At 36.0% G+C, this 25,426-nt stretch overlaps 1 protein-coding gene and 1 pseudogene across 3 annotated transcripts; one reads left to right on the top strand and one right to left on the bottom strand.

Moving 5' to 3' along the window:
* Positions 1 to 300: 300 nt before the first annotated feature.
* Positions 301 to 3,923, bottom strand: LOC143558318 (mediator of RNA polymerase II transcription subunit 18-like). Of its 2 annotated transcripts, XM_077047169.1 has the most exons (6): positions 3,762 to 3,923; positions 3,404 to 3,469; positions 3,220 to 3,319; positions 3,054 to 3,111; positions 1,148 to 1,513; positions 302 to 545 (listed from the first exon to the last, which is right to left on the bottom strand). In XM_077047169.1, the coding sequence occupies exons 2-6, from the start codon at positions 3,437 to 3,439 to the stop codon at positions 443 to 445; spliced, it is 663 nt and encodes a 220-aa protein (XP_076903284.1). In that variant the 5' UTR covers positions 3,440 to 3,469; positions 3,762 to 3,923; the 3' UTR covers positions 302 to 442. The 2 variants fall into 2 exon arrangements, with proteins under 2 accessions (XP_076903285.1, XP_076903284.1); XM_077047170.1 differs by lacking the exon at positions 3,762 to 3,923 and having other exon boundaries at positions 301 to 545; positions 3,404 to 3,446.
* A 19,147-nt stretch (positions 3,924 to 23,070) lies between these two features.
* Positions 23,071 to 25,039, top strand: LOC143558340 (allene oxide synthase CYP74A2-like; annotated as a pseudogene). The gene is made up of 2 exons (XR_013139724.1): positions 23,071 to 24,257; positions 24,394 to 25,039. The product of XR_013139724.1 is annotated as an allene oxide synthase CYP74A2-like (transcript).
* The last annotated feature ends 387 nt before the right edge of the window (positions 25,040 to 25,426 follow it).

The following is a 25,426-nucleotide window of genomic DNA, read 5'->3' as shown; positions in this document are numbered from 1 at the left end:
GTGTAGAATAACTCGGTTATTCATAATTCATTTCAAGTAGGGGTGTTGCAAGTCATATATCCGAAAGCCGACATATACATTTCAAATCTAGGGGTTCGATTATGTGTGAACCGAACATCTTATAATATATCCTAGAAGGGCCTTTTTTCTAAGGTGTGAGTTTTGTAATTAGAGATTGTTTGGATTTTCTTCAAATAGTGTTGGACATTTTTTAGAAGAAATGGGATAACGTAGAGGAGAGCAGGGTGGGCGTTCCTGCGCAAAAACGCCTAGGAAAGGATTTTAAACATGTTTCGTTTTAAACTATTTGTCTAATAAAACACTTTGATCCCTCAACAATTAAATACAACCCAAACTAAGCTATATGTTAATAGCCAAAAATTCAATACAAGTAATTAAATATTCAGACATTAAACACATACTTTTGGTTTGTGGCTGTTGGCTACATGTTGGTAGATCCACTAAATGACATGAGAGACGCGGCGGCTGCTGCGGCGGTTGGAACAACTCCGGTTGAAACACCGGGTTTTGATAAATGCAACAATCTGACAAACAAACAAATTTATTAATGTCAAAGACATCAATCCTAAACCAAACACACTTGTAATCATGTAACCCGAACACGACCTGTGTAACACATCCATTTAAATGAGTCAAATAGGTTGACGGGTTGTCAATGAGTTGTAATCAAGTAGTAAACGGGTAAAATGGATCATAAACAGGTTGGAGAGTTAACCTTATAAAAAAATTAAATTCTATTATAATATTAAACGGGTCAACTGTTTCGGTTAAGCAGGTCAACCTGAAGTCTGAAGATGACCCATTTAATTCATCAGGTTAAACCAGCAACCCAAACACGAGCCGATTAAATACGACTTGTATACTTAAACTGGGTTAAACAAGTTAACCCTAACACTACTCGTTTTATTAAACAGGTTATACAAGACGATCTGTACACGACCCTTTTTCTTAAATGGGTTCAACAAGTCAACCGAACACGACTCATTTAATTAAGCGGCAAACAAGCCAACCCGAGCAAGAATAGGTTGAACAAGTCAACCTTTTAATTTAATCAGGTTAAACAATTCAACTTCAACATGACCCGCTTAACTATACAGGTCAAAAGGTTATAATAATATGAACTTACGGTGCAAGATATTCACAAAATGAAGAAATTGCTGCAGCAACTTCCGTATAATTTTCAGCCGATGCAGGTGCGGTCACTTCAACCATTTGAATGCCAGGTGACACGGGCACGTTGTCATCATTGGATTCAGTGGCATGTAGCTTTAGCATCTTGCTATATGAAGAAACCGTGACAGTTATTTGAGCGCCCCTTTGGAAATGAAAAGCAAATCCGACTCTCAGTAGCTCGTGGTCTAATTTGTACCCGAGCAAGTAAAATAACCGAAGCACGTTTTTGCTTGCTTTGCTTTCTACCATTGTTCTCACGAGAACCGATATTTGATCAGCACCCGCACCCCTCATTGAACCCCCCACATGCCGTACCGTCCTGATTATTATTATGATAATTTTGTAAAATAAACAAAAAAGTCAGTATTGTGAGTAGATCGAGATCAGCTCGCTAAAAGCTCAAACCGAGTAAAGCTTAAATGAGCTCGAGTGCTAAAAATTTGTTTAATAAACAAGCTCGAGCTCAAGTGCTAAAAATAAGTTCTTTCTTTAACCCTAACCGAGCAATGATTGAACACAAACAATTAAACAAACAGGGCTTTCGTGTTCATGTTTGTTCGCTAAGAATATGAGTGTGTTTGTGTTCATTTATGTTTGTTTGTTAACAATATAAACGGACAGGGTTTTCTTGTTCATGTTCATTCGTTAAGAAAATGAGTGTGTGTGTTGTGATAAGTTATGGTTCCAAAACCAATTAACATATATGACACCATAATCAACCAAAGTAAGAGCCCGATTTAAATGTTAGCAAGGCCCAACAAATTATGAAGAATTTCAGGTTCCATGATATATTCCATCACAGATAAAAAAGAAGAGGATAATCGAGTTTAGAGCATGAATGAATATTATTAGCAGTTGGTTCTGGTCTTTTCATCTCTCCTTCTAGAATCCCATCTCCTTCTTTGTTATCGCTTGATTTCTCATTGTAATCTTTCTATTGAATGAATCGAATCACAGTAATTTCTTCTCAACTGATTATCTCTTTGTTGTGTTAATTTGAGTACACAACAGTGTGCGTGTGTGTTCATTTATGTTCGCTCTTTGATAGTATAAATGCACAGTTCATGAACGTAAACGAGCATAAATGAATGAACAAACACAAGCATAAATGAACAAACAGGACACGTGTTCATGCTAGTTTGTTTAACTAAATGAACAGACAACTTTGTTCATGTTAATATGTTTAAACTAACTTTCCACCGAGCAGTTCACAGACAATTCACTGAACGTTCAGTTTGTTCACAAGCTTACACAAACCTAAACAGGCCTACTATTTATATAATTTTTGTTTCATGCAATAAATATATATTCATATGATAGAAGTTATTCTAATTTATACATAAAATTATGATAAGAATAACTGAATAATGTGTATTATGGTATGTGTAAAATTATAATTAAAAATATATTTAAAAACAAATATAAATGTATACAAATCCATTAGAAATACGAAATCAGTTGAGCCCGAACTGAGCTCAAGCTTGAAAATCTACTCACAAGCCGAGGTTGAGCCTAGATGGGTTCAACTCATTTACAGAGAAGGGGTGCTCAACTGCTCATCGATTGGGATATCGGCTTATTCGATTTTAATTTTTTATATTTTTTGCCCTAACCAAAAACCAAACTGATCCGAATTATAAATGTTTCCTGCCAAACCGGTTAAACAAATTAGTTCGGTTTGGTTATCCAATTAAACTGGCTATTATTCAAATTATTCAATTAAATTTCGTTCGGTTATCCAAATAAGCAAAATTCGTGGAACCAATAACTTAACCAGAAACCGAGACGGCCTCAGCTCGTTTACACTTTACACCCTTAATGTGACCCGACCCAACCCGTTACCAGAGTGTTATGCTTACCAAGCAGGCTCAGGCTGCATAAGATCACATAGAATTCGAACCTCTGATGCTTCAGAACCTATATAATCAATCAGATTAACCAATCACCATATAAACAAACTCAGATTCTAACTTTTAACAAATTCTGATATCAGAACAAGAAACATATGTAATTTATGTAACTGACCTAGGTTGGGCCCACTTTTTAGGCATAATTCATGAACCCTTATGTTTTCTTTAGGAACACCACACAGGCCCAAAAGAAGAATCTCAAGGGCTTCAACATGCTGCAAAAACAATTAACACAATGTGTGAAAACATGCACTTTTAGCTTATTATTATTGCGTAAAAAATATAATACATTTAGTTACCTGTGTTTCTATAATTCCTTGAACCACACACTCCATTAGTAACTTGCTTCAAATCTAGTTACAACCCTATTAAAATAGAATGATGATCATATATTAAGATGTTATCTTAAAAATGCCCAAATTATTAACCCTAGAAACTTCTCTATGCAGATTTATGGAATTTAAACTATAGATCAACAATTAGGATTAAAAGACTCGGAACAACAACTCACAATCACCAATTTAAACTAATTAATAATAAAAATCAACTGGCGTAATAACATATTCAAAATCACAGATATTATGACGTAATTGCTTGCAAGTAACAGCCAGCTACATACTTTATGCAAATTAAATCAAATTTAGGGTTTAGGTTTACCGGTATGACGACAGTGTGTTCGAATTTGTAATGGTGCTGGACTTGGTCACTGACTCGCCGGCGGTCACAGCTCGGCGACGATGGCTCAGACCAAACTGGTGAAGCTTTGGTCTTCAATATGGAAATAAAATAGTGGGCTGTGGCCTCTGGGCCTTGTCCATTTAACAGCTGCTTTTTTTATTTATGCTATAACCTATAACACTTTTTTATTTTAAAGAGACTCAGTTCAGACTATGTTGTCTTAACCTGGCTCATGTTGGCTTCAGATTTTGACAAGGATGTTCCCCCAGAAAACCATACCACCGGCTGCCACTTGGCAATCGTTGTGCCGCCACAAGAGCAGAACTTTTTGCCGTAACACGCGGTGAGACGAAAACCCGGGTGAGCTCGGGATACGAACTGACAATCTTGCACTAGTCTAGCTTAAACCATTCATTGTCATGGCCACCAAAATTGACACAAGTGGGGATAAACTTGGATTTCCTTTGAAGAACCCAAACATCTTACGACTGGGCCATAGGTGGTGGACGTCTATGTGTTTACTTGATAATCTACAAAATGTTATTATTATTATTTTTTGTTTTATATAAAAAAAGGGTCAACTCGCAAGTCCGTATGTCAATTTGAACGTGATATGTCTAGCTAAATTTATTTATGGGTTCATTTCAAAACTAACCTGGACCATTTGAACTAAAACCAAAAGTTTAGGATTATGTCTTATCAAAAATAACATCTCTATAATGTATGTTCTGTTATATGTGATTATTTCATTTTCGTGTGAACGAATTTTAGAAAACTAACCTGGACCATTTAAACTAAAACCAAAGTTTAGGATTGTGTCTTGTCAAAATTTAACATCTCTATAGTGTATGCGTTGTTATGTGATTATTTCATTTTCAACGAATTTTAGGTGAACAGAGAATTTAAAAACATTTTTCCTTGTTTTAAAAACTATCGATTTTGTTAAGAATGTCGTGTTTCAAAAAGTTGCTTTATTAAGAAAACATTAAAGTCATCACCATTGGTAGTTGATACAACGACTTTCACATAATTTCAAGGTATAGAAATTGAAACACGCCAAATAAAAATAAAAAGGTACATTTTGGTGTATATCTCTATTTTCGAATGTCAAAGTAATCACATTAGTTATTGTGGATTAGTGGTCCACCTGTTTTTTTCCTATTTAGCTTCACTTTAAAAAAAACATAGATATAGATTCATCATAAGTTTAGCATACTGATCATAAGTTCATAACATTCGAATCATCTCATATGGAATTATACCTAATTTTATGTGACATGTAAAAGTTAGCTATCTCTTTTTTCATTTTTTTCTAATATAAAAACTTCTTATTACAAAATATATTTCCGTACCTTTTTTTATGCCAAATATTTTATTTACAGACCACTACCATGAGGATTGAACCCTTGACCACCATTTTAAAAGTAAACCACATTTATCATCACACCAGGGCCGACTATAAGGGAGGGCCGGGTGGTCGACGGACCCCGGCCCAACACCCCGATAGGCCCGGATTTTTTAAAGAAAAAAAATATATATATTTTTGTGAAAAATAATATGTATATATACTGTTTAAACATAATTACAGAAACATTGGCTTGGTTCAGTGGCAAAGGGGTGTGGCTTTCAACCAAAAGGTTGTGGGTTTCTAACCTCATTTGAGACATTTTAACCTTATTTTATATAAAAAAGAGTTTTTTACACAACCAAATCATAAGACACAAAAATATAAGGCTTATTTAAAAATTAAATTGTTTAAACCCAACAAGATACCCATTTTTATTAAGGCCCCAAAAAAATTTCGCCTTCGGCCCAAAAATTTGTAACCATTTTCAAAGCCGGGCCTGCATCACACTGTGGGGGTATATACTCTCGTACCTATTTTTAACATTGAATTATAATTGTTGATTATATGCTAAAAAAATTGGACATTCATACCTTCAAACTGACATAATGTACCTCGCTACGAGTTAGACTAGTTTTTATCATGTATTTTGCAAAACTAAAGCATATTATATGATTAATACAAGTCGTGCACACATTCTTTCCTAGATTTGAACCATAACTTTAACATGCAATCAATTTTATCATGAATCTTGGTTCTACTTCTATCCAAATACCTTTTTTTTCTTTCTAGCACGTAAATTAGAACATGCATACTACATTAGACACTATGAAGGTGTTATGCCATTCCAACAAGAATTGTCCAAGTGAGTTAACCCTTGCTCAAACTTGAATATTATGGAAGAATGGTTAAGAATTTACCTTCAACCTATGAAGAAACATACATGCGACTCCAAGCTGTAAAAACTTAATTCTTCACTCTCTTTGTATCCTTTCTCCATTATACTTTGCACTAAAAAACACATAGACGGCACCTTCATGTCTTTTAAACTTTTACACAAATGAGGCAACAAAGTCAATAAAATTCTTCCTTCAATTCACTAATTAGTCAATCTATAAATTTTCAACACTTTTACCCTTGATAACTTAAGGTACTTATCACCAAGGTCATCCTTGTTGACTATCGCATGCACTTCCACGAAGCATTTTGACTAATCTTATATAATACTTCACCACATAAGGTCTATAACAAAATATTTTCCTACCGTTTAAACAAGACATCTTTCAAAATATTATATTGGATTCCTGGAATGACACAATAATTAACTTATTTATAATGACTATGACTAATAACTATATAACATTGACCAGTAATATCATTGATAAAAATATTAAATGGGGTTAAGACAAAAAAATATAATTAGTTAAGAATGCTTGTAACAGTTCACATTCTATCACACATTTTTTATTTTTTATATGGAATTAATTTTTCATTTATTAATAAAAAAACATCCTTGCGATTACAATGGAGTGACATGTAAACGGGTCACAAGCTGCGATGCACCCTCCTTTTAGAAAACTCAGTCAACTAAAAACAAAATTTTAACTCTTAGAAGCCGAATAATTACTATGCACGATCCGTTAAACCCTATTCAAAAAGTCCATGGCCTCAGGGGGTAAAGAAACCAAATGTGTCAAAGGCTAGAGGGATAAACACGTGTAAATTCTCTAAACAAACTTCCTCATGTTTAGCAACTTTGCCCCATGCCGCCTTCAACGCAGCCTGACCTTCCACGAACCCAGTGTCCCTAAGCCCAACAAGAGGGGACACCCCCATGAGGCCCACACAAACGTGTTTCTCTCCTACTCACACTAAAACAAGTATATCAATTGGTTGCAAAGTACATCTCCCTTCAAGTGGATCTTTCAGAAAGTTTAGTGGGTCTCTTTTTTAGTAGAAATTTATGTCCATTTAAGAAAATCACTTATCACATAAAACATCCCATCACCGACTCATGCCTTTTCTTAAACTTAGGTAACTCCAAACAAACCTTGCGACACACTGGGAAAGGCTCGTATGCTGAAAATAAATGGATCATTTGCCGATACTTAAGGATGGTTTTGAGGATCACACTAAGAAGGTGTTAAGCCACATACGTTGGCCCAATCCTTAAATGGGGATAACAATTAGAAAATCTTGAGCCCGAGGAGATCGAAGGCACTCAAATGCCGTTTCTGACGAGGGGATAAATAAAACTTTGCTTCCAAACTATTGACGATTCCATTTTAAAGTTCATTCGCCAAAGCATGTTGGGCTTTATGGGGGTTGTGTCTTTATCAGAGAACCGCTAAGATCGAAATTAGAAAGTGACGTGTGTAAGCAATCTACCGCACTCTCGTAATCGGAGTCAAACCCATCAATACCACAACCTCGAACAATGTGGTCTTACAATTTCTAAGACATTGCCCTTGATGCCACAAACATATATGTAGATACGTTTGAAACTAAGCATAAACTCAAACCTTCAAAACTGGTAATATATTAGAATAATTGTTACACGTAATATATTAGTCTAGCGGTATGGTATTTGCTCCTACACATGTGATAGTTCACATCCTTATAAATGCAATATTGGGTGAAAAATTAGGTGTTCCAAAAGAAAATTTGTTGTTTGAAAAAAAAAAACCAAGAATTAATTCTTATAACTTAATGATGATTAATAACATTGACACAAAACTATTAGAAACTATTTATCATGATCAAACAAGTTGTCTTTACAAACAAAAGATATAATATTCATACTACTACATTTAAGTGAACATTGTGAAATCCAAAAAAATCATTAAAGTGAGATTGTATTATACATTTATAAACGAAATATAGAGAAGAATTTTGTATTTAGAAAAAATAAGATATTCTATTTTCTTTACATATTTAATACAAAAGATATTATTAGGGTGTCGAGAGTGTAACCCGTTAGAAAACCAATCACTTGCCATCACATCAACTGTTGTTTGTGAGCCTGCCTGAATCTGAACCCACCAGCGCCTCGTTACCCATTTACCCGCACAACCCTCCTGCTCCCTCTATCCCTTGTACACACAAACATGCTCACTCTCTTTTCTTCTTTTTTTTTATAGGTTATCACCTGTAATTGATAACCGACAAGAAAATGAGAGAGGTGGCAACGGCGTTGCCGTGATACCCACCCTACCCGTGGCCATATAGTCGCTCCCACCTCCACTGCCCTGGCCTTAGCGTTCAACAGTTAATTGTAACAACTTCATAAGCACCCTCCAACTTGTATGGCACACTACTCATTACAACATATTGCATATTTTCAAGAAACGTCACAATCTTTAAATCTATTTGTCTATATAAATGCTTATTAAAAAAATACTATGTGTCACTTTCTGATTGCTCTTTAAACCCTCAAACCATCGGATTGTTTGATTTATAGTTTAAGACTTCTCGTTCTTTTGACCTGAATATATGTGTATGGGTCTTATCAAACCCATCTAGTCCTTAAATGGTGTTATAACATCTCATATATTTGTAAAACTCTTTTCATAATCAAGCAATAATTTTTTCAGGTCATGGGTTTCACCAACTCAGATAGCCTTTAAACGGATTATAACATCTCATTTATTTATAAAATAACCTTTTAATCATCACATAATAATTTTCAGAGGTCATGGGTATCACCAAACCCAAATAACATTTAAGTTATAACATCTTATTTATTTGTGAAACTAATTCATCATCAAAAACTAATCTAATTTCTCTCCTCTACATATTATCCGTCATTGGTTTATTATCTCCATAACCGGATAACTTCCAATTGCGGCCCACCATCATCAACCTCCTCTCTCATGTATCAACAAGCATCGTCACCTACATCAACCTCTCATTTTTCATAAGAAAAATATTTGTGTTCATATTTGTTCATTTTAAAAACTCAACTTGTTCGTTTTCGTTTATGTTCGTTCGTTAAAAATCTAAAAAATTTTAAAAATCTACCCATTTCAATTGAAAGAGACCAAACATTAAAAAAAATATTGAACGTAACATACTAATATATGCATATTAAATCAAAACAAAACTACGTTAAAAAATATAACAAATCATTACAAAATATAAAATAACAAAATAATTAAAAACAAAGACCTAAATAAATATCCGTAACACGGGGGACTCAAACTAGTAATTCATATTTAGCTACAGTTTAACCGCTTTTATGGAAAAAAAAAATACAATTCAGCCTCTATTATTAAAATGGAACATTTAAAATTTGGACTTTGACCAATGGAGTCTAATGTGAGGGTTAGTCATGCCGATTTAAATTTCTTGTGGGTTCAATATGCAACATGAATAAACATAAAGAATTGTTAAGCAATCTTTTAAAAAGTTATAAAGCAGCCACCGGCCCACCGTCTACTCGGCTTCCGTCCAGCCCCAGTAGTCGTTCTCGTTGGAACCACATTAACTAATTTTGCTCATTTTACATGCTTCAAATTTAAATATATTCATTCATAATAGTTATGATGATGGACACTTGTCTGAGGACGGAAAAACAGCCATGTGACCTCAATATATCATAAGATATTTTTATAACTTCTTTTTCTACTTTAAGAAGTGTCCCGCTTATTATTAAAGTTTAGCAATATCTCCTACTGACCAATTTGATCAGATAAGCACGTGACATTTTAGAGTTTAAATTCTAATGTAGAATAGACTTTGCGATTCAAAAGGGGATAGCGACACAACTTGTTACTCGCTTACCCGTTATCCAGATGTAGCTCTGTTTGTGTTATATATAAATTAAAAAATTATTGCTTAAAAAAAATTGGAACTTGATAATGGATAGTAATCAACGCCTTATAAGTTTACTGGTTGAACATGATTTTAGAAAATGATGATGTCATACAAAATTAATAAGAATATATATAGTTTTGGTGTAGATTTACTCCCGTTTGTTAAGATGTTTTTATCTAGTTTCGGGGTTGCAAATAAATTACTCCAAATCTAATATGATGGGGATTAAAGTTGCTCCAGAAGAGGTCTCGTCTTTTTCTAACCTGATGGGATGTAATCCGGGAGTATTACCCTGCTCGTATTTGGGCCTTCTTATGGGGGCTAATATGAATCGGATTTGCAATTGGAATTCGGTGCTGGAAACCTTTGATAAGAGACTTTCTCTTTGGAAAGCGTCCACTTTATCGGTTGGAGGTAGATTAACTTTGCTCAAGTCGGTTATGGAAACTCTTCCTACATATTTTTTCTCCCTCTTCAAAGCACCGAGCAACATTGTTGATCAATTAGAGGCGAAAGGGAGAAACTTTTTTTTGGGGGGGGGGGTGGGGTAATGAGGAAAAAAAGAAAATTTGTTGGGTAAGTTGGAACCGAGTGACGACTCCCAAAGACGCGGGTGGTTTGGGTCTCACCCCTCTTAGGGATGCTAACATAGCCCTCCTCACTCAAAAAATGAACCGAATGCACTTTGGAGAAAGGTGATTTTAGCATTACATTCTTCTAATAGGTCGTGGCCTATTCTCCCTTACTCAAAAAATCAGCCGGGTACATGGAATTCCATAGCTAAATTGGAAAACCACCTCGCCTTTTCCAACCTTAATCTTGGTAGTCTTATCAAAGGGAAGATGGGTGTCGGAGATAAAACAAGTTTTTGGATTGATCCGTGGATGACTCAACAGCCACTAAGAGTTATATTTCCTAATCTTTTTTTGAATGAAAAAGTTAAGGCGTGTTTGGTGATCTCTTGTTATGAGAGAACCGTCAACAACACGATTTGGAAATGGCGGTGTAAGAGAAAAAACTTGAACCGATGTGAATTGAGTGAACTCTCGAGTTATTTAAATTTGTTGCAACAACTCTCTTTGAGCAACAACCCGGACCATTGGATTTGGCATAGCGAACCTTCCGGAATTTTCTCGGTTTCCTCCATGAAAAAAAATTTTGTTCAATAACTCAAATTTGGGTGCTTCGTTTATTTTTAAGCGGAATAATTGGATGTCTAAAAAAGTAAACATTCATGTTTGGAAGGCGGAAATGAAGAGACTATCGACCCTCGTGGCTTTATCCAAAAGAAACATTGAGGTGGATTCGGTGACGTGTAGATTATGTGGAGAATACGAAGAAACGAGTGATCATCTCCTCACTTCTTGTTATTTTGCCACATTAGTTTGGCAATTTGTTAGCCACTGGTGTCACATTCCTCCCATCTATGCTTTTTCGATGCGAGACTTGCTTCATTATTATGAAACTACTAATTCGGGGACTAAAAAAACAAGGTTTTATACGGGATCATTCTGACAGCGTGTTGGTGCATTTGGAAGACTAGAAACGATGTCATCTTCTCAAATAAAACGGCTTGTTTCGCCAAAACTGCGGAGGACATTAAATCGTTGGGATTTCTTTGTATAAAAAATCGTTCGTCTTTCAAAAATTTATTGTGGAAAGCTTGGTGTAATTTTATGTTGTAATCTTGTTTTCTTTTGTTCGGTTTCTAGCTTCTTGCTAGTTGTGTTAAAGAATAAAAAAAGTTATGTTTTACGGTCGATTTGTAATTTCAATAAAATATAAACACTTAAATAAATAAGATATGGTGTCTAAAGTAATAAAAGCATGATAAGTCTACAAAATTAAATGAATTCGTTTTTTTAACTGGTGTGTTAGTTGAGATGTTATTTTAAATGAAGTACGGCTGGATTTTCATTCGAATATTAAGGATTAGAGATTTAGAGTTATTGATAATCATAAATATATTACGAACATATATGTTACCAGGCACATTCACATTTTAAATCATGATGAGTATATATAGAAATAAATAAATAAAACAGTGTGAAGATAAATTTATGGACTTTGACTTCCACCGGAAATTAGGCTTTCAATTCGTTAACCATTTCAAGAACAACTGAACTAGTTTTATTTCCACTAAAAAAACAAAAAACAAAAGATAATATAAAGTAGAATAAAATAATAATATACAGTGCTCTGTATTCTTATTTCTTTGGAAAAATTCCCAAAATAATCGTTTATGAAAACGTTTTTCAGGTTTTATGTGTTATTTGCAAGAAATTCTCAAAATATGTATTATAGTCTAGTCGTGATGAGTGGTTTGTATAACCAATTAAAACTTGGCACGCGTCTTTAAGTTAACCATAACGAGCAGATTTAATAACCATTTACTCGTCACGACTAAATAAGTTTTATGCCTCGATCAACGCCCACGAGTAATCCATAAGTTCTTTAGTCGCGACAAGTAGATTGTAAGGTTAAACTAGTCGCAACGAGTTAACTACTAATAAATTACTCGTGTAGGGAATGTAAATCGGGTAAACTAGTCGTCGCGACTAAAGGACTTATGAATTACTCGTAGGCATTGATTACGAGGCATGAAACTTATTTAGTCATGACGAGTAATTAATTAGTTAACCTGCTCGTTACGGTTAGTTTAATGGCACATGACAAGTTTTAACTGGTTCTACAAACTACTCGTGTGTAATCATAAACTACTCGTCACGACTAGTTTATAATACTTATTTTGAAAATTTCTTGTAAATGATACTTAAAACCTGAAAAACGTTTTCATAAACACTTATTTTAAGAATTTTCTTTTTTTTAGCTTTCTTTTTACAAAATGGAAAAACGCATTAATGAAATGATTTCTATTTCTTTTTTCATTCAATTACTAGATCTTTAGCAATCAATTAAAATACTGGATTACTTTGGTAATGCAAGCCGAAGCAACTTTCATCCACTTAATTCTAATTTCAATTGTGTGTCTCGCCAATTAAACACATTTCTAAGTAAAAAAATTATTTTAATTTCAACAAATTTTATAACCCACACCAGGCTCAAGTATTTCGAAAAATGGATCAGACATGCTCTAGGGTATTCATCACATCACGATTCAGTTACAAAGTAATGGAGTGGACACAAATGTATAAGCCATTTTTAGTGAAACATACAAAATTGGTCAAAACCGTTAATACTTGCTCTCTTCACAACCAAGACGCTTTAATTGTATACGATTCCAAACATTTTTATGGCCATGTATGTCTCCTATACTTGTCCGATGTGAGATTTGCTTAAAATGTCACTACTCACTATTACCTTAGGAAAATTTCATGACATCAATACGAAAGATATTTGGGTAATAAGTTAAGAGTGACATCGAACAAACAAAATGCATTTTGGTATGAGATATAGAGTGTTATGATCAAGATTACAAAATCTTTATAAGTCCATATAGGCTTCGCTCATGTATAGACGGGTCCAAAAAGTTTTTTTTAACGATAAATTTAATTCAAAGAAAAGACAGAACTAGCAAAAGCTAGACGCTTAATACAAAGAATTACCCAATCCCTCTAGTCCTCTACTCCAAAGCATTTCCCATACGTTTTACTCATAAAAAGCTCAAATTTTTATTTCTTCCATGATTCTGCTTATGGATGACTTAAAGATGATCCAAAAGGTGGTGTTATAAATTGCAAAATAGGCACTCTCACTCAATTAGACCAGTCACTATCTCATGATGTGTTCATGCTAGCATTAATGGCCTTAAATTCCCGCAAACGGAGGATGTCATCGCAAAAATATCTGCAAGCAATGATGGTTTCAAGATGATGATAAAGAAAGGCAACAAGAAAGCTCAATTATTGAAGACAAAGCTTAGTTTAGCAATATTTTTAATAACAGTATGGATATATGTTGTTGCTGTTGGGTTTCTATGGATATTTTAAACTTAGTTAACCATTTAACTAGTCATTAATTAAGGCGGAAGCGTGAAAATCACAAACTTAAACATATGTATCCATATGTATATATATATATATATTACAAGTTTATATGATATGTGTTCATGAACAACCTAGTTTATTCATGTCATAAGATTACCAATAATCTATATATTAGAAACCCGAGGCAAGGATCAAATAATACGGAAAAAACTAAACTATCAAAGTTATAAACACTTACATTCTTAACCCTTTAAGAGTGTAGTTGAAGTTGAAGAAGATGATGATGTTTCTTGGCTAGCTTTCAAGGAGAAAACCTCAAATGGTTCGTACCCCGAGCCTCCAATACACACCAAGCTATGTTAGGGAGCTTGAACACGAGAAACCGAGACCCGAACCTTTTCTTTTCTTGACTTCGGCCGAACCAAAAACAAGAAGGAAAGAGAGTGGTATATCTTTGAAAGTGTGTTGAACCATTCTTATATATATGAGATCATATCTCAATCAAATCTATGGTTAGGTTCATTTTTGGTCAAGTAAACTTTACTCAATCTCCAACAAAACTTTACCAACTTTGACCAAGTGTATGGAGTGTGTGTGTGACTCATGTTTAAATGATATATTTTATATTTTATAAAATATATAAACACCCCATCTTTTATAAACCATTTTATAAAAGAACACATGTCTAAATAATCATTCCAATAATAATTATTTGAATAAATAAATTAACCAATTAATTTATTTAACACTTTCAAGTAATTATTCAGAAACCCGATTTCTGAATGTGTCGTGTTCTGTATTTGTTTTATAGATTATATCTCAACAAATACATAATTGGTGTGTGTCTAACTCGTTATTGGGTATGACCCGACTTGGATCAAACACGGCTAGCCACATTAACCTAATTATGTGTCTCGGGCATACGGTATTCCAACAATCTCCCACTTGCACGAGACTCATGGGAAGTTAATGCTAATGGTGAATACCGCCTAACAATAGGTCACCATCCCTAGTGTGTTTGACTAAGTGCCATTCAATAATATCATCCCCTTCAAGTCCATACTTGATATGATATAGGTAAGTCTTATCATTACATCCCTTTGTTACTAGATGTCCTGTCAAATCGAAGAGACACAGAGTGATCATTCTCTCAATGATTTAACTTAACAGGCCTTAGACATCTAAACTCTCAACACATAAGAGGAACAAATCCCATCTTGACTGCATACACCCTTGTTGACATCTCGTATGATATCTGAGCTCTTTCTTACACGTTATCGTGTTACCGAAATAACAAAGAAGAGAGTCAAGTTATCAGACTTGATGAAAAACCAGATCCAATATGCATCTCAGGTCAAAGGACACAATGATACTCGCCTTTACTCAAGGATTACTTATGATCAGTTACACTAACTCCATGCAGTGATCCTTGAGAGCGGGTCAGTCCAATATTTGTATCCCACAAATATCTATGAACTTTGGTGGCAAACCTATGCCCTATATTCATCACATGAATATCAACCAATCCGGGTTCATAATAGTCTTACCTTCATACTTGTTCCCACAAGTATGATCGACTACGGACGTTTAGAACAACATAAGTCATTCATGGATTAAACATGCAAATATAGAACATAACTCATTGAATAATTAAAACATAATTAATTTTCATGAGATACCCATTACATTCGTTCTTATACAAACACTAAACACAGATTAAATCCACTCACTAGAATACCGAAGTCCTAATGCACAAACATGACCCTCATGCTTTGGCCTATCGAGGAGCTTCGTGAGTGGGTCCGCAATATTTTGATCGGTATGAACTTTATGAATACATATCTTTCCCTTTTCAACTTCATCCCTTATGTAGTTGAATCTGCGCTCAATGTGCCTCGTTTTCTGATGAGCACGAGGCTCCTTGATCTGTGCAATAGCACCCTCATTGTCACAGAATATCTCTAGGGGCTCCTGAATGGTAGAGATAATCCCTAGATCCATGATGAACTTTTTCATCCATGCAGCCTCTTGGGCTGCCATTGAAGCGGCGATGTACTCAGATTCTGTAGTGGATAACGCGACAACATCCTGCTTCGAACTCTTCCAAGAGACAGCGCCTCCATTCAAAATGAAGACATATCCCGACTGTGACCGAGAATCATCTCGGTCAGTTTGGAAACTCGCATCCACGTAACCCTTTACGACGAGTTCCTCCTCACCAGACCCATATATTAAAAACATATCCTTAGTCCTTCTAAGGTATTTTAATATATTCTTGACAGCCATCCAATGACTGTCACCTGGGTTGTGCTGGTATCTACTCGTTATGCTTAAAGCATACGAGACGTCCGGTCTAGTGCACATCATTGCATACATAATAGATCCTATTGCCGAAGCATAAGGAACATGCTTCATCCTATCCTGCTCTTCCTTAGAGCTAGGACTTTGGGATGAGCTTAACACGGTTCCTCTAGGAATAGGTACCAAACCTTTCTTAGAGTTTTCCATCCTGAACCTTTTCAGGATTTTATCAATGTACGCACTTTGATTGAGTCCGATCAATTTCCTTTGTCTATCCCTATAGACTTTTATTCCCAAGATATATGTCGCTTCTCCAAAATCCTTAATTGAGAAACGACTACTTAACCACGCTTTAACGTTTTCCATACTTGGTATATCATTTCCAAATAAAAGTATATCATCGACATACAAAATAAGGAACATGACTATACTCCCACTAGCCCATTTATACACACACGCCTCATCACCGTTTTGGACGAAACCAAACGCTTTGATTTCTTCATTAAAACGATGATTCCACATCCGTGATGCTTGTTTCAACCCGTAGATTGATTTCCTTAACTTACATACTTTGTCAGGATTAGATGGATCGACAAAACCTTCAGGCTGAACCATATGGACATCTTCCTTAAGATATCCATTAAGAAAAGCGGTCTTGACATCCATCTGCCATATTTCATAATCAAAATGAGCTGCAATGGCAAATAATATCCTGATCGACTTAAGCATCGCGACCGGCGAGAAGGTTTCATCATAATCAATCCCTTGAGTTTGTGTGAAACCTTTTGCTACAAGTCGTGCTTTGTAAGTATCTAGATTTCCATGCATATCGGTCTTCTTCTTGAAGACCCACTTACATCCAACCAGTTTGGAGTTAAGTGGACGATCAACCAATTCCCAAACTTGGTTATCGTGCATGGATTGCATCTCGGCTCTCATGGCTTCAAGCCATTTTTCACAATCAGGTTGTGACATAGCATCTTTGTAGGAGATCGGTTCATCCGAATCGACCAAGTAGCAATCATCCACAAGAAATCCATATCTCTCGGGAGGTTGACTAACCCTACTAGATCTGCGAGCAACGTGTGTATGATCAACCATTTGATCACCTTCAACATCCTCGTGTTGAAAGCTAGTATCGACCAACTGTGTATCATCCAGTGATTCTTGAACCTCTTCAAGTTCCACTCTCTTTTCACTAGGTCCTTCCATAAGGAACTTAGTTTCTAAGAAGTATCCTTTGCGTGAAACAAACACTCTTTGTTCACTAGGATCATAGAATATATATCCTATATCATCCTTTGGGTATCCTATGAAGATACACTTGATGGATCGAGCCTCAAGCTTATTTGGGGTGTCACGTTTAACATAAACTTTGCATCCCCATACCCTTAAATATGAAAGGGATGGAACCTTTCCATGCCACACTTCATAGGGTGTTCGATCCACCTTTTTGGTCGGGGCCATATTCAAAATACGAGCTGCTGTAAGTAGTGCATATCCCCAAAATGATGGTGGTAGTGAGCTTCGTGCCATCATTGATCGAACCATGTCCAACAGTGTTCGATTCCTCCTCTCGGATACTCCGTTATGTTGAGGAGTACCAGGAGGAGTGAGCTGTGAAACAATTCCACAATCTCTAAGATGACTTTGAAAAGCATCACTTAGGTATTCGCCTCCTCTATCGGAGCGGAGTACCTTGATTGTTCGGTCGAGCTGATTTTGTACTTCATTTTGAAATTCCTTGAACATTTCAAAGGCTTCATGTTTGTGTTTCATTAGATACACATACCCATATCGACTAAAATCGTCGGTAAAGGTAATGAAGTACCTTTCACTATTCCTACTAGTGGGCTTGAGAGGTCCGCATACATCCGTATGTATGATACCTAACAAGTCCTTAGCCCTTTCATTTGTACCTTTGAAAGGCTCTTTGGTCATCTTGCCTTGAATACAAGATTCACACTCATCAAACGAACCTAACTCGTTTGTTTTCAAAAGACCATTCTTTTGGAGAGTATTTACACGATTCTTGTTTATGTGTCCAAGGCGACAATGCCAAATGTAGGAATCACTCAAATCCTTTTTGAGTCTTTTGGTGGAAGTTTGATATAATGAGCTATTTGAGGTATTATCATGAACCAATTCATAAATACCGTTGTTTGGTACAGCTTTAAAATAAAAGATACCATTAGATGATACATGCATTTCTTATTTTACAAATTTAAAGTCAAAATTACATTGTCTAAGAAGGTGCACGGAAATAATGTTCCTAGTCAAACTAGGAGCATACAAAACATTCCTCAAAACAACTTCCAAACCACTTGGAAGCGATAAAGTGAAGTCTCCTCTAGCGACCACGTGCACCCTTGCACCGTTGCCCATGAAAAGACTCACTTCGCCCTTCTTTAAGTCTTCATTCCTTTTGAACCCCTGCAACCAATTGCAAATGTGAGTTCCACATCCGGTATCCAATACCCATGTGTTAGAAGAAATAAGATTTAGCTCAATATTAATCATAAAGACATTACCCGAGGCATGCCCCGCATTCCTCTTGTCTCTTAGCTCCTTTAGGTAGACCGGGCAATTGCGTTTCCAATGTCCGGTCTCCCCACAACCAAAACAAGGATCATCCTTATGACCCCTCGGTTCCACAACCTTTTGTTTCTTTGCCATAACCGGTGCCTTGCCCTTACCCTTAAGATGCACAGGAGGACCCTTTCTTTTTGCTACCTTAGCCTTAGGATTGGGCTGAGATCGATTCTTGGATCCACCTTCATTGATCGCAAACACGGGTAAAACCCTTTTACCCATGCTCGCCTCGGCTGTTTTAAGCATTGAGTGAAGTTCTCCAATGTTTTTGTCCCACCCGTTCATGTTATAATTTAACACGAAAGTGTCGAACCTTTTCGACAAAGAGTTAAGGATCTAACTCTTTTGAGATGGGACAATTGAGCTTGGCGAGGCGATCAATGTAACTTTTCATCTTAAGTACATAAGTTGAAACTGGTTGATTATCATCCATTCTACATGCATGCAAGGCTCGAACCGTTTCGAACCTTTCAACCCTCGATTGCTTAAGGAACATTTCCTTAAGTTGAGTAATCATGTCGTACGCATTATGGTTTTCGAAATCCTTTTGGATTTCGGGAACCATAGTCGCCAACATGAGGCATGACACTTGAATGGAATCTTCCGTGTGTTGGACCCAATTCATGTATTCGACCTCACTTCCCTCTTCCGGTTCGTTGGGGATAGGTGTTTCCAAAACATGATATAATTTTTCTTGTTTTAGAACAATCCTTAAATTTCGGAACCAATCCGAAAAGTTATTGTGGTTAAGACGGTCTTTAGCGAGAATAGATCGGAGAGATACATTTTGGACGTTAGGGATTATGTTGTCGTCGACGTGTGCGGCCATCTGCAGAATTTTAATTAAGTTCATTTTAGTGTTTTACTTATTTTAATTATTAATACCCTTTTATATATACCAAATATAATTAATAATTAAAATCTAGAATCCAACGATAAACCCAACTCCGGTTAGGTGACCTTTTTCCCATTGTCGGATTATCAAGGTAGTTATTCATAACAATTGCAAACCCTTTTGCAACTTCTAGAGTTTATGGGACCGGTTTGAAATCATATTTCGTGTCGGCATGTTTATCCCATCAACACCTATTATACCCCATGCTTGGGTGACCCTCTTCACATGGTTCTAATTTAAGTCGTCCTACTTGTATCAACTTGTAATATCAACATACAAATGGTTAGGTGACCTTTTTCCCATTTATATGCCAATATTACCTCAACATATTAATTTACTCTACGCGGTTAGGTGACCTTTTTCCCACTAAGAGCTTACTAATATGTTAAGCGTTATACAAAAGGATGGTGTTTAACTTGTTATCCTTAATTTTAAAAGGGATTTTTAGTTTTAATAATTCTAGTTGTAAAACTTTAAATCATGTTCTAACATGCATTTAGTAACATGATTATTTTGAAACCATTTTCAAAATTCTAATTTATAATAAAACCATTTTATTATGGGCGTGAGACGGCTAGTTAATAAATCCATTTTATTAAACTACGTGTCACGTGATTACCGATAATTGTTAGAACCCATTTTATGCTTTGTTAATTAATTCTATGTGACGAAGTTGATATCCTAATATCTAACAACCACATAATCAAACAATCAATTAACAAGCATACACAATTATACTAGACACGAGCCACTAAGTTAGACCACACTTGTTAGCCGAAACAAGTGTGTGTCTTAGGTCCGATCCTAAGGGACACACGACACATGGATGTTGTAGCTCCCACTTGATCCCGCATCCAAATGCGTCAAGCATCTTCTTCAACCCCGTTGTAATCCATTGGGCTTGAACTTGGGCCTTAGCTTCCATAAGCTTCCATTTGGGCTCAATTGGTGGGCTTAGGTCCTTTTGGGCTTGAATCCCCTTAATGGGCTTGTGAGGCCCATTATCACCATACCCGGCCCAATAAGGCCCAAACTTCCAATTTTGCAATCTTCTTTAATTTTACAAAACCAAATGTCCTAATACATTTTTTATTCTATAAAATAAAGATATTACAAATAATCTATTTATTACATACCCATATGAATAAATAATTACAAAATTACAAAACTGCCCCTAATTAATTATTACAAAACGAAACTTGAATAATTAATTACAATTACAATCATCAACCACAAACAAACATCCATTTTGGTCTACGGCTCGGTCTAGTTTTAATAAATAACAAACATAACCCGTTATGTTTTAGGATCCCGTTCCAAAACCCTTTGACCTTATCGGGCCTAGCCCAACCCATTTGGGCTTGACCCAATAACTTGTTCTTGGGCTTCGGCCCATAAGAAAGTCTCATGGGCTTTGGCCCACTTAACTTTCTTCCCCTTTACCGGTTAACCCATTAACCAAATGAGGTGGGCTTCGGCCCAATAACTCCCGAATTGGGCTTCGGCCCATTTGCTCGGTTTTATTTATTTTTTTTTTTGAACAAAGCCAAAAATATAACAAGATTAAATACAAAAAATCATGCATGTTAATTTTTTGTATAAAATCTTTCAAAGGGAAAATATAAAACCGAAAACCCGAAGCTTAGTTTCCCGTATCCCGGCTCTTGATGCCATTTGTTGGGTTTCTATGAATATTTTAAACTTAGTTAACCATTTAACTAGTCATTAATTAAGGCGGAAGCGTGAAAATCACAAACTTAAACATATGTATCCATATGTATATATATATATATATATTACAAGTTTATATGATATGTGTTCATGAACAACCTAGTTTATTCATGTCATAAGATTACCAATAATCTATATATTAGAAACCCGAGGCAAGGATCAAATAATACGGAAAAAACTAAACTATCAAAGCTATAAACACTTACATTCTTAACCCTTTAAGAGTGTAGTTGAAGTTGAAGAAGATGATGATGTTTCTTGGCTAGCTTTCAAGGAGAAAACCTCAAATGGTTCGTACCCCGAGCCTCCAATACACACCAAGCTATGTTAGGGAGCTTGAACACGAGAAACCGAGACCCGAACCTTTTCTTTTCTTGACTTCGGCCGAACCAAAAACAAGAAGGAAAGAGAGTGGTATATCTTTGAAAGTGTGTTGAACCATTCTTATATATATGAGATCATATCTCAATCAAATCTATGGTTAGGTTCATTTTTGGTCAAGTAAACTTTACTCAATCTCCAACAAAACTTTACCAACTTTGACCAAGTGTATGGAGTGTGTGTGTGACTCATGTTTAAATGATATATTTTATATTTTATAAAATATATAAACACCCCGTCTTTTATAAACCATTTTATAAAAGAACACATGTCTAAATAATCATTCCAATAATAATTATTTGAATAAATAAATTAACCAATTAATTTATTTAACACTTTCAAGTAATTATTCAGAAACCCGATTTCTGAATGTGTCGTGTTCTGTATTTGTTTTATAGATTATTTCTCAACAAATACATAATTGGTGTGTGTCTAACTCGTTATTGGGTATGACCCGACTTGGATCAAACACGGCTAGCCACATTAACCTAATTATGTGTCTCGGGCATACGGTATTCCAACAGTTGCATTAGCAGACTTGGTGCCATTCAGAAAAAAGAAAAAAAGGTGCACGCAGTAATTCATGAAAAATGTTAAATGGACGCTAAAATTTGTTTATAAATTATAAGAGTACATAAATTGAAAGTTTAATGTTCGTATAATCATTTACACTTGTTTCACGTTTGAATATGACTTTAATTCGGATATCAAATAGCAGTTTCACTGAAGGAAGGTGCTATAAGTCGAGATTAAACCTCGGAAAACTAAAGAACGATATATAGAATTACTTTTGTTATACAAATTTAAACTTTGCAAAAGAACATTTTTTTTAATATATGTTTTAACCAGTGTTTTCAAATCCAGATCAACGATTGAAGAGAACCGTACACGTAGCCAATTTGGCTAAGGGGTTTTTAATCTTTGTCGTTTAAACCGACCGTTCCAGTTATTCTATTTGAGCCACCTAAAACAACCACATCTCTTGAAATAACCAAACACAATAAAATGGCACGATTGAAGTAGCTCAAAATCAAATCATTATTTGTTTGAACTCAACAAAGCCACTTTCCAGTTTCTACTTTCTACTTGTGCACTAAAATTAAATAAGAAAAATGCCTTTGCCTTGAAAAAGTTCAAATATATAAACCACGTGGTTACAATTATTAAAGTCTTCATCATTCTACCCAATAACATGGTTAAGTTTAACTTCTTTCAAGTCAAACGTACAACACTTGCAACACAAACATGTTTTTTAAGTTACTTGTATTCCCATGGTCGGTTCATTGACCACTCTCAATCTAAACATTCTCAAATGTTCTATATAAATCCCACACTCATCAAATACCATATCATCATCATTTTCATATTTGAATCATCACTTCAATAATAATAAAACAAAATGGCCACGTCATCCTTAGCTTTCCCAACTCTTCACCACCGGAATCTTGACACACCCAAAACATTCCGTCGCCGGAAAATCACCACCACCATCACCGCCACCTCAGCCGACATCGCCACCACCATCACCGGCAACTCATCCACCAACCTCCCTATCAAACCAATCCCGGGATCATACGGCATTCCTTTTATCCAACCACTTAAAGACCGCTTCGAATACTTCTACGCCGCCGGTGGCCGTGACGAGTACTTCAAATCCCGTGTACACAAATACCAGTCAACCGTCTTTCGCGCCAACATGCCACCTGGCCCATTCATCTCAAACAACCCAAACGTCGTCGTTTTACTCGACGCCAAAAGCTTCCCAACACTTTTTGATGTATCTAAAGTCGAAAAGAAAGATCTCTTCACCGGAACTTACATGCCGTGAACCGACCTCACCGGCGGCCACCGTGTGTTATCTTATCTCGACCCGTCTGAGCCACATGCCCCGTTGAAAAACATGGTGTTTTTCATGCTCAAGTCGTCGATCAGACGAGTTTTGCCCGAATTCGAGTCGACGTACAATGAATTGTTCGACGAACTCGAATTCGAGCTCGCTCAAAAGGGCAAAGCCCTATTCAACGACGTTGGCGAGCAAGCCGCGTTCCGGTTTCTTGGGAGGTCGTATTTGGAAACCAACCCCGAAGAAACCGGAGTCGGGAAAGATGACCCGAAGTTAATCAGCACGTGGGTGCTGTTTAACCTCGGGCCCTTGCTCCGTCTTGGACTCCCGTGGTTCGTTGAAGAACCACTCCTACATACTTTTCGACTTCCCCCGGCATTGATAAAGAAAAACTATAATAAACTTTATGAATTCTTCGAAGCCAATTCGGGCCCGATCATCGAACATGCCGAATCGTTGGGGATTTCAAAAGACGAAGCGATTCACAACATTTTGTTTACGATTTGTTTCAACACGTTTGGTGTTCCCGAACACGCTTAAATGGCTCGGCCGTGCGGGTACTGGCTTGCATACTCGCTTAGCGGCCGAGATCCGTGGGGCGATCAAGGCTCATGGTGGCGGAAAGGTAATAAAATAATAAAATCCCTTTGTCCCTAGGGGTTTCTTTTAACTCTATAAATATATTTAATGTCACAATCTATTTATATCCAACTCTGCATAGATTCGTTTTTATATAAATAATTATATTAAAATTTTTACAGGTAACGATGGCTGCGATGGAGCAGATGCCTTTAATGAAGTCCGTCGTATACGAATCCCTTCGGATCGAGCCACCCGTGGCCTTACAATACGGAAAAGCCAAACGCGACTTGACAATCGAGTCACACGACGCCGTTTTCAAATTCAAAGAAGGCGAAATGTTGTTCGGGTACCAGCCATTTGCGACCAAGGACCCGAAAGTGTTTGACCGACCCGAAGAGTTCGTATCGGACCGGTTCGTTGGAGCCGGTGAGGAGCTTCTAAAGTACGTGACATGGTCTAACGGACCGGAAACTGAGGGTCCCACCGTGGGTAACAAACAGTGTGCTGGAAAAGATTTTGTCGTGTTGATTACTAGGTTGTTTGTTGTTGAACTGTTCCGGCGGTATGACTCGTTTGACATTGAGGTGGCGGCTTCGCCGTTAGGGGCTAAGGTTACGTTGACTTCCCTCAAAAGAGCCCGTGTTTGACCACTGGTGTTACTGTGATAACCCTCCGTTGACAAGGGTAATTTAGGAAATGTATGGGTTATTGTGGATTTCCACGTGTCAATTTTGGCCTATATGGGTGTTGTTTAGTCTGGTTATGACATATATATTTTGTGTATATTTTTATGGATGATGAAATCAAATATATTAATTGGGAACAGTTCTAAATAAATAAAGTAGTGTGATACGATAATATATACGGTTGGTGAGATAGAATATGTTGCAAGAAAAAAGATTATACACTTGAAGGAACGTATTATTTAAGTGTCTGTTTGATTCTATGTGTTGGATTGTTTTAACACAAAGTTGGAGAACTGATGATACGTTGAAACTTAACATTTATATGAAGGGTATTTTATAATCTTTTAACTATATAACTCTCTTGAATAAACAGTTTTATATTATAGTGTTTTGGAGTCGATCTATTTACATAGAGGTAGGGTTGATGTTGTACAATTTATAGTGTTTTATGAATTCATATGATTCAAAACTTGCGAAATTAATTACATAAAAATACGCCAATAACTTCATGAAAAGGGAAAAGGTA

This window comes from Bidens hawaiensis, unplaced genomic scaffold, assembly GCF_021521415.1.
Source record: "Bidens hawaiensis isolate Kalapana, Puna unplaced genomic scaffold, B.hawaiensis_p1.1 tig00019438_1, whole genome shotgun sequence".
Classification (NCBI taxonomy): Eukaryota; Viridiplantae; Streptophyta; class Magnoliopsida; order Asterales; family Asteraceae; genus Bidens; species Bidens hawaiensis.
Note: the sequence above shows the minus strand (reverse complement) of the source record. Positions and strands in the feature narration are given on the sequence as shown.

Bases quoted from the DNA above. Each gene is read 5' to 3' on its own strand.
- LOC143558318 (XM_077047169.1), bottom strand. From the start codon at position 3,439: ATGGAGTGTGTGGTTCAAGGAATTATAGAAACACAG. The intron at 3,112-3,219 runs GTCAGTTACATA...TTGATTATATAG, and splicing joins AAAAAGTGGGCCCAACCTAG to GTTCTGAAGCATCAGAGGTT. The intron at 1,514-3,053 runs GTAAGCATAACA...AATAATAATCAG, and splicing joins ATGCAGCCTGAGCCTGCTTG to GACGGTACGGCATGTGGGGG.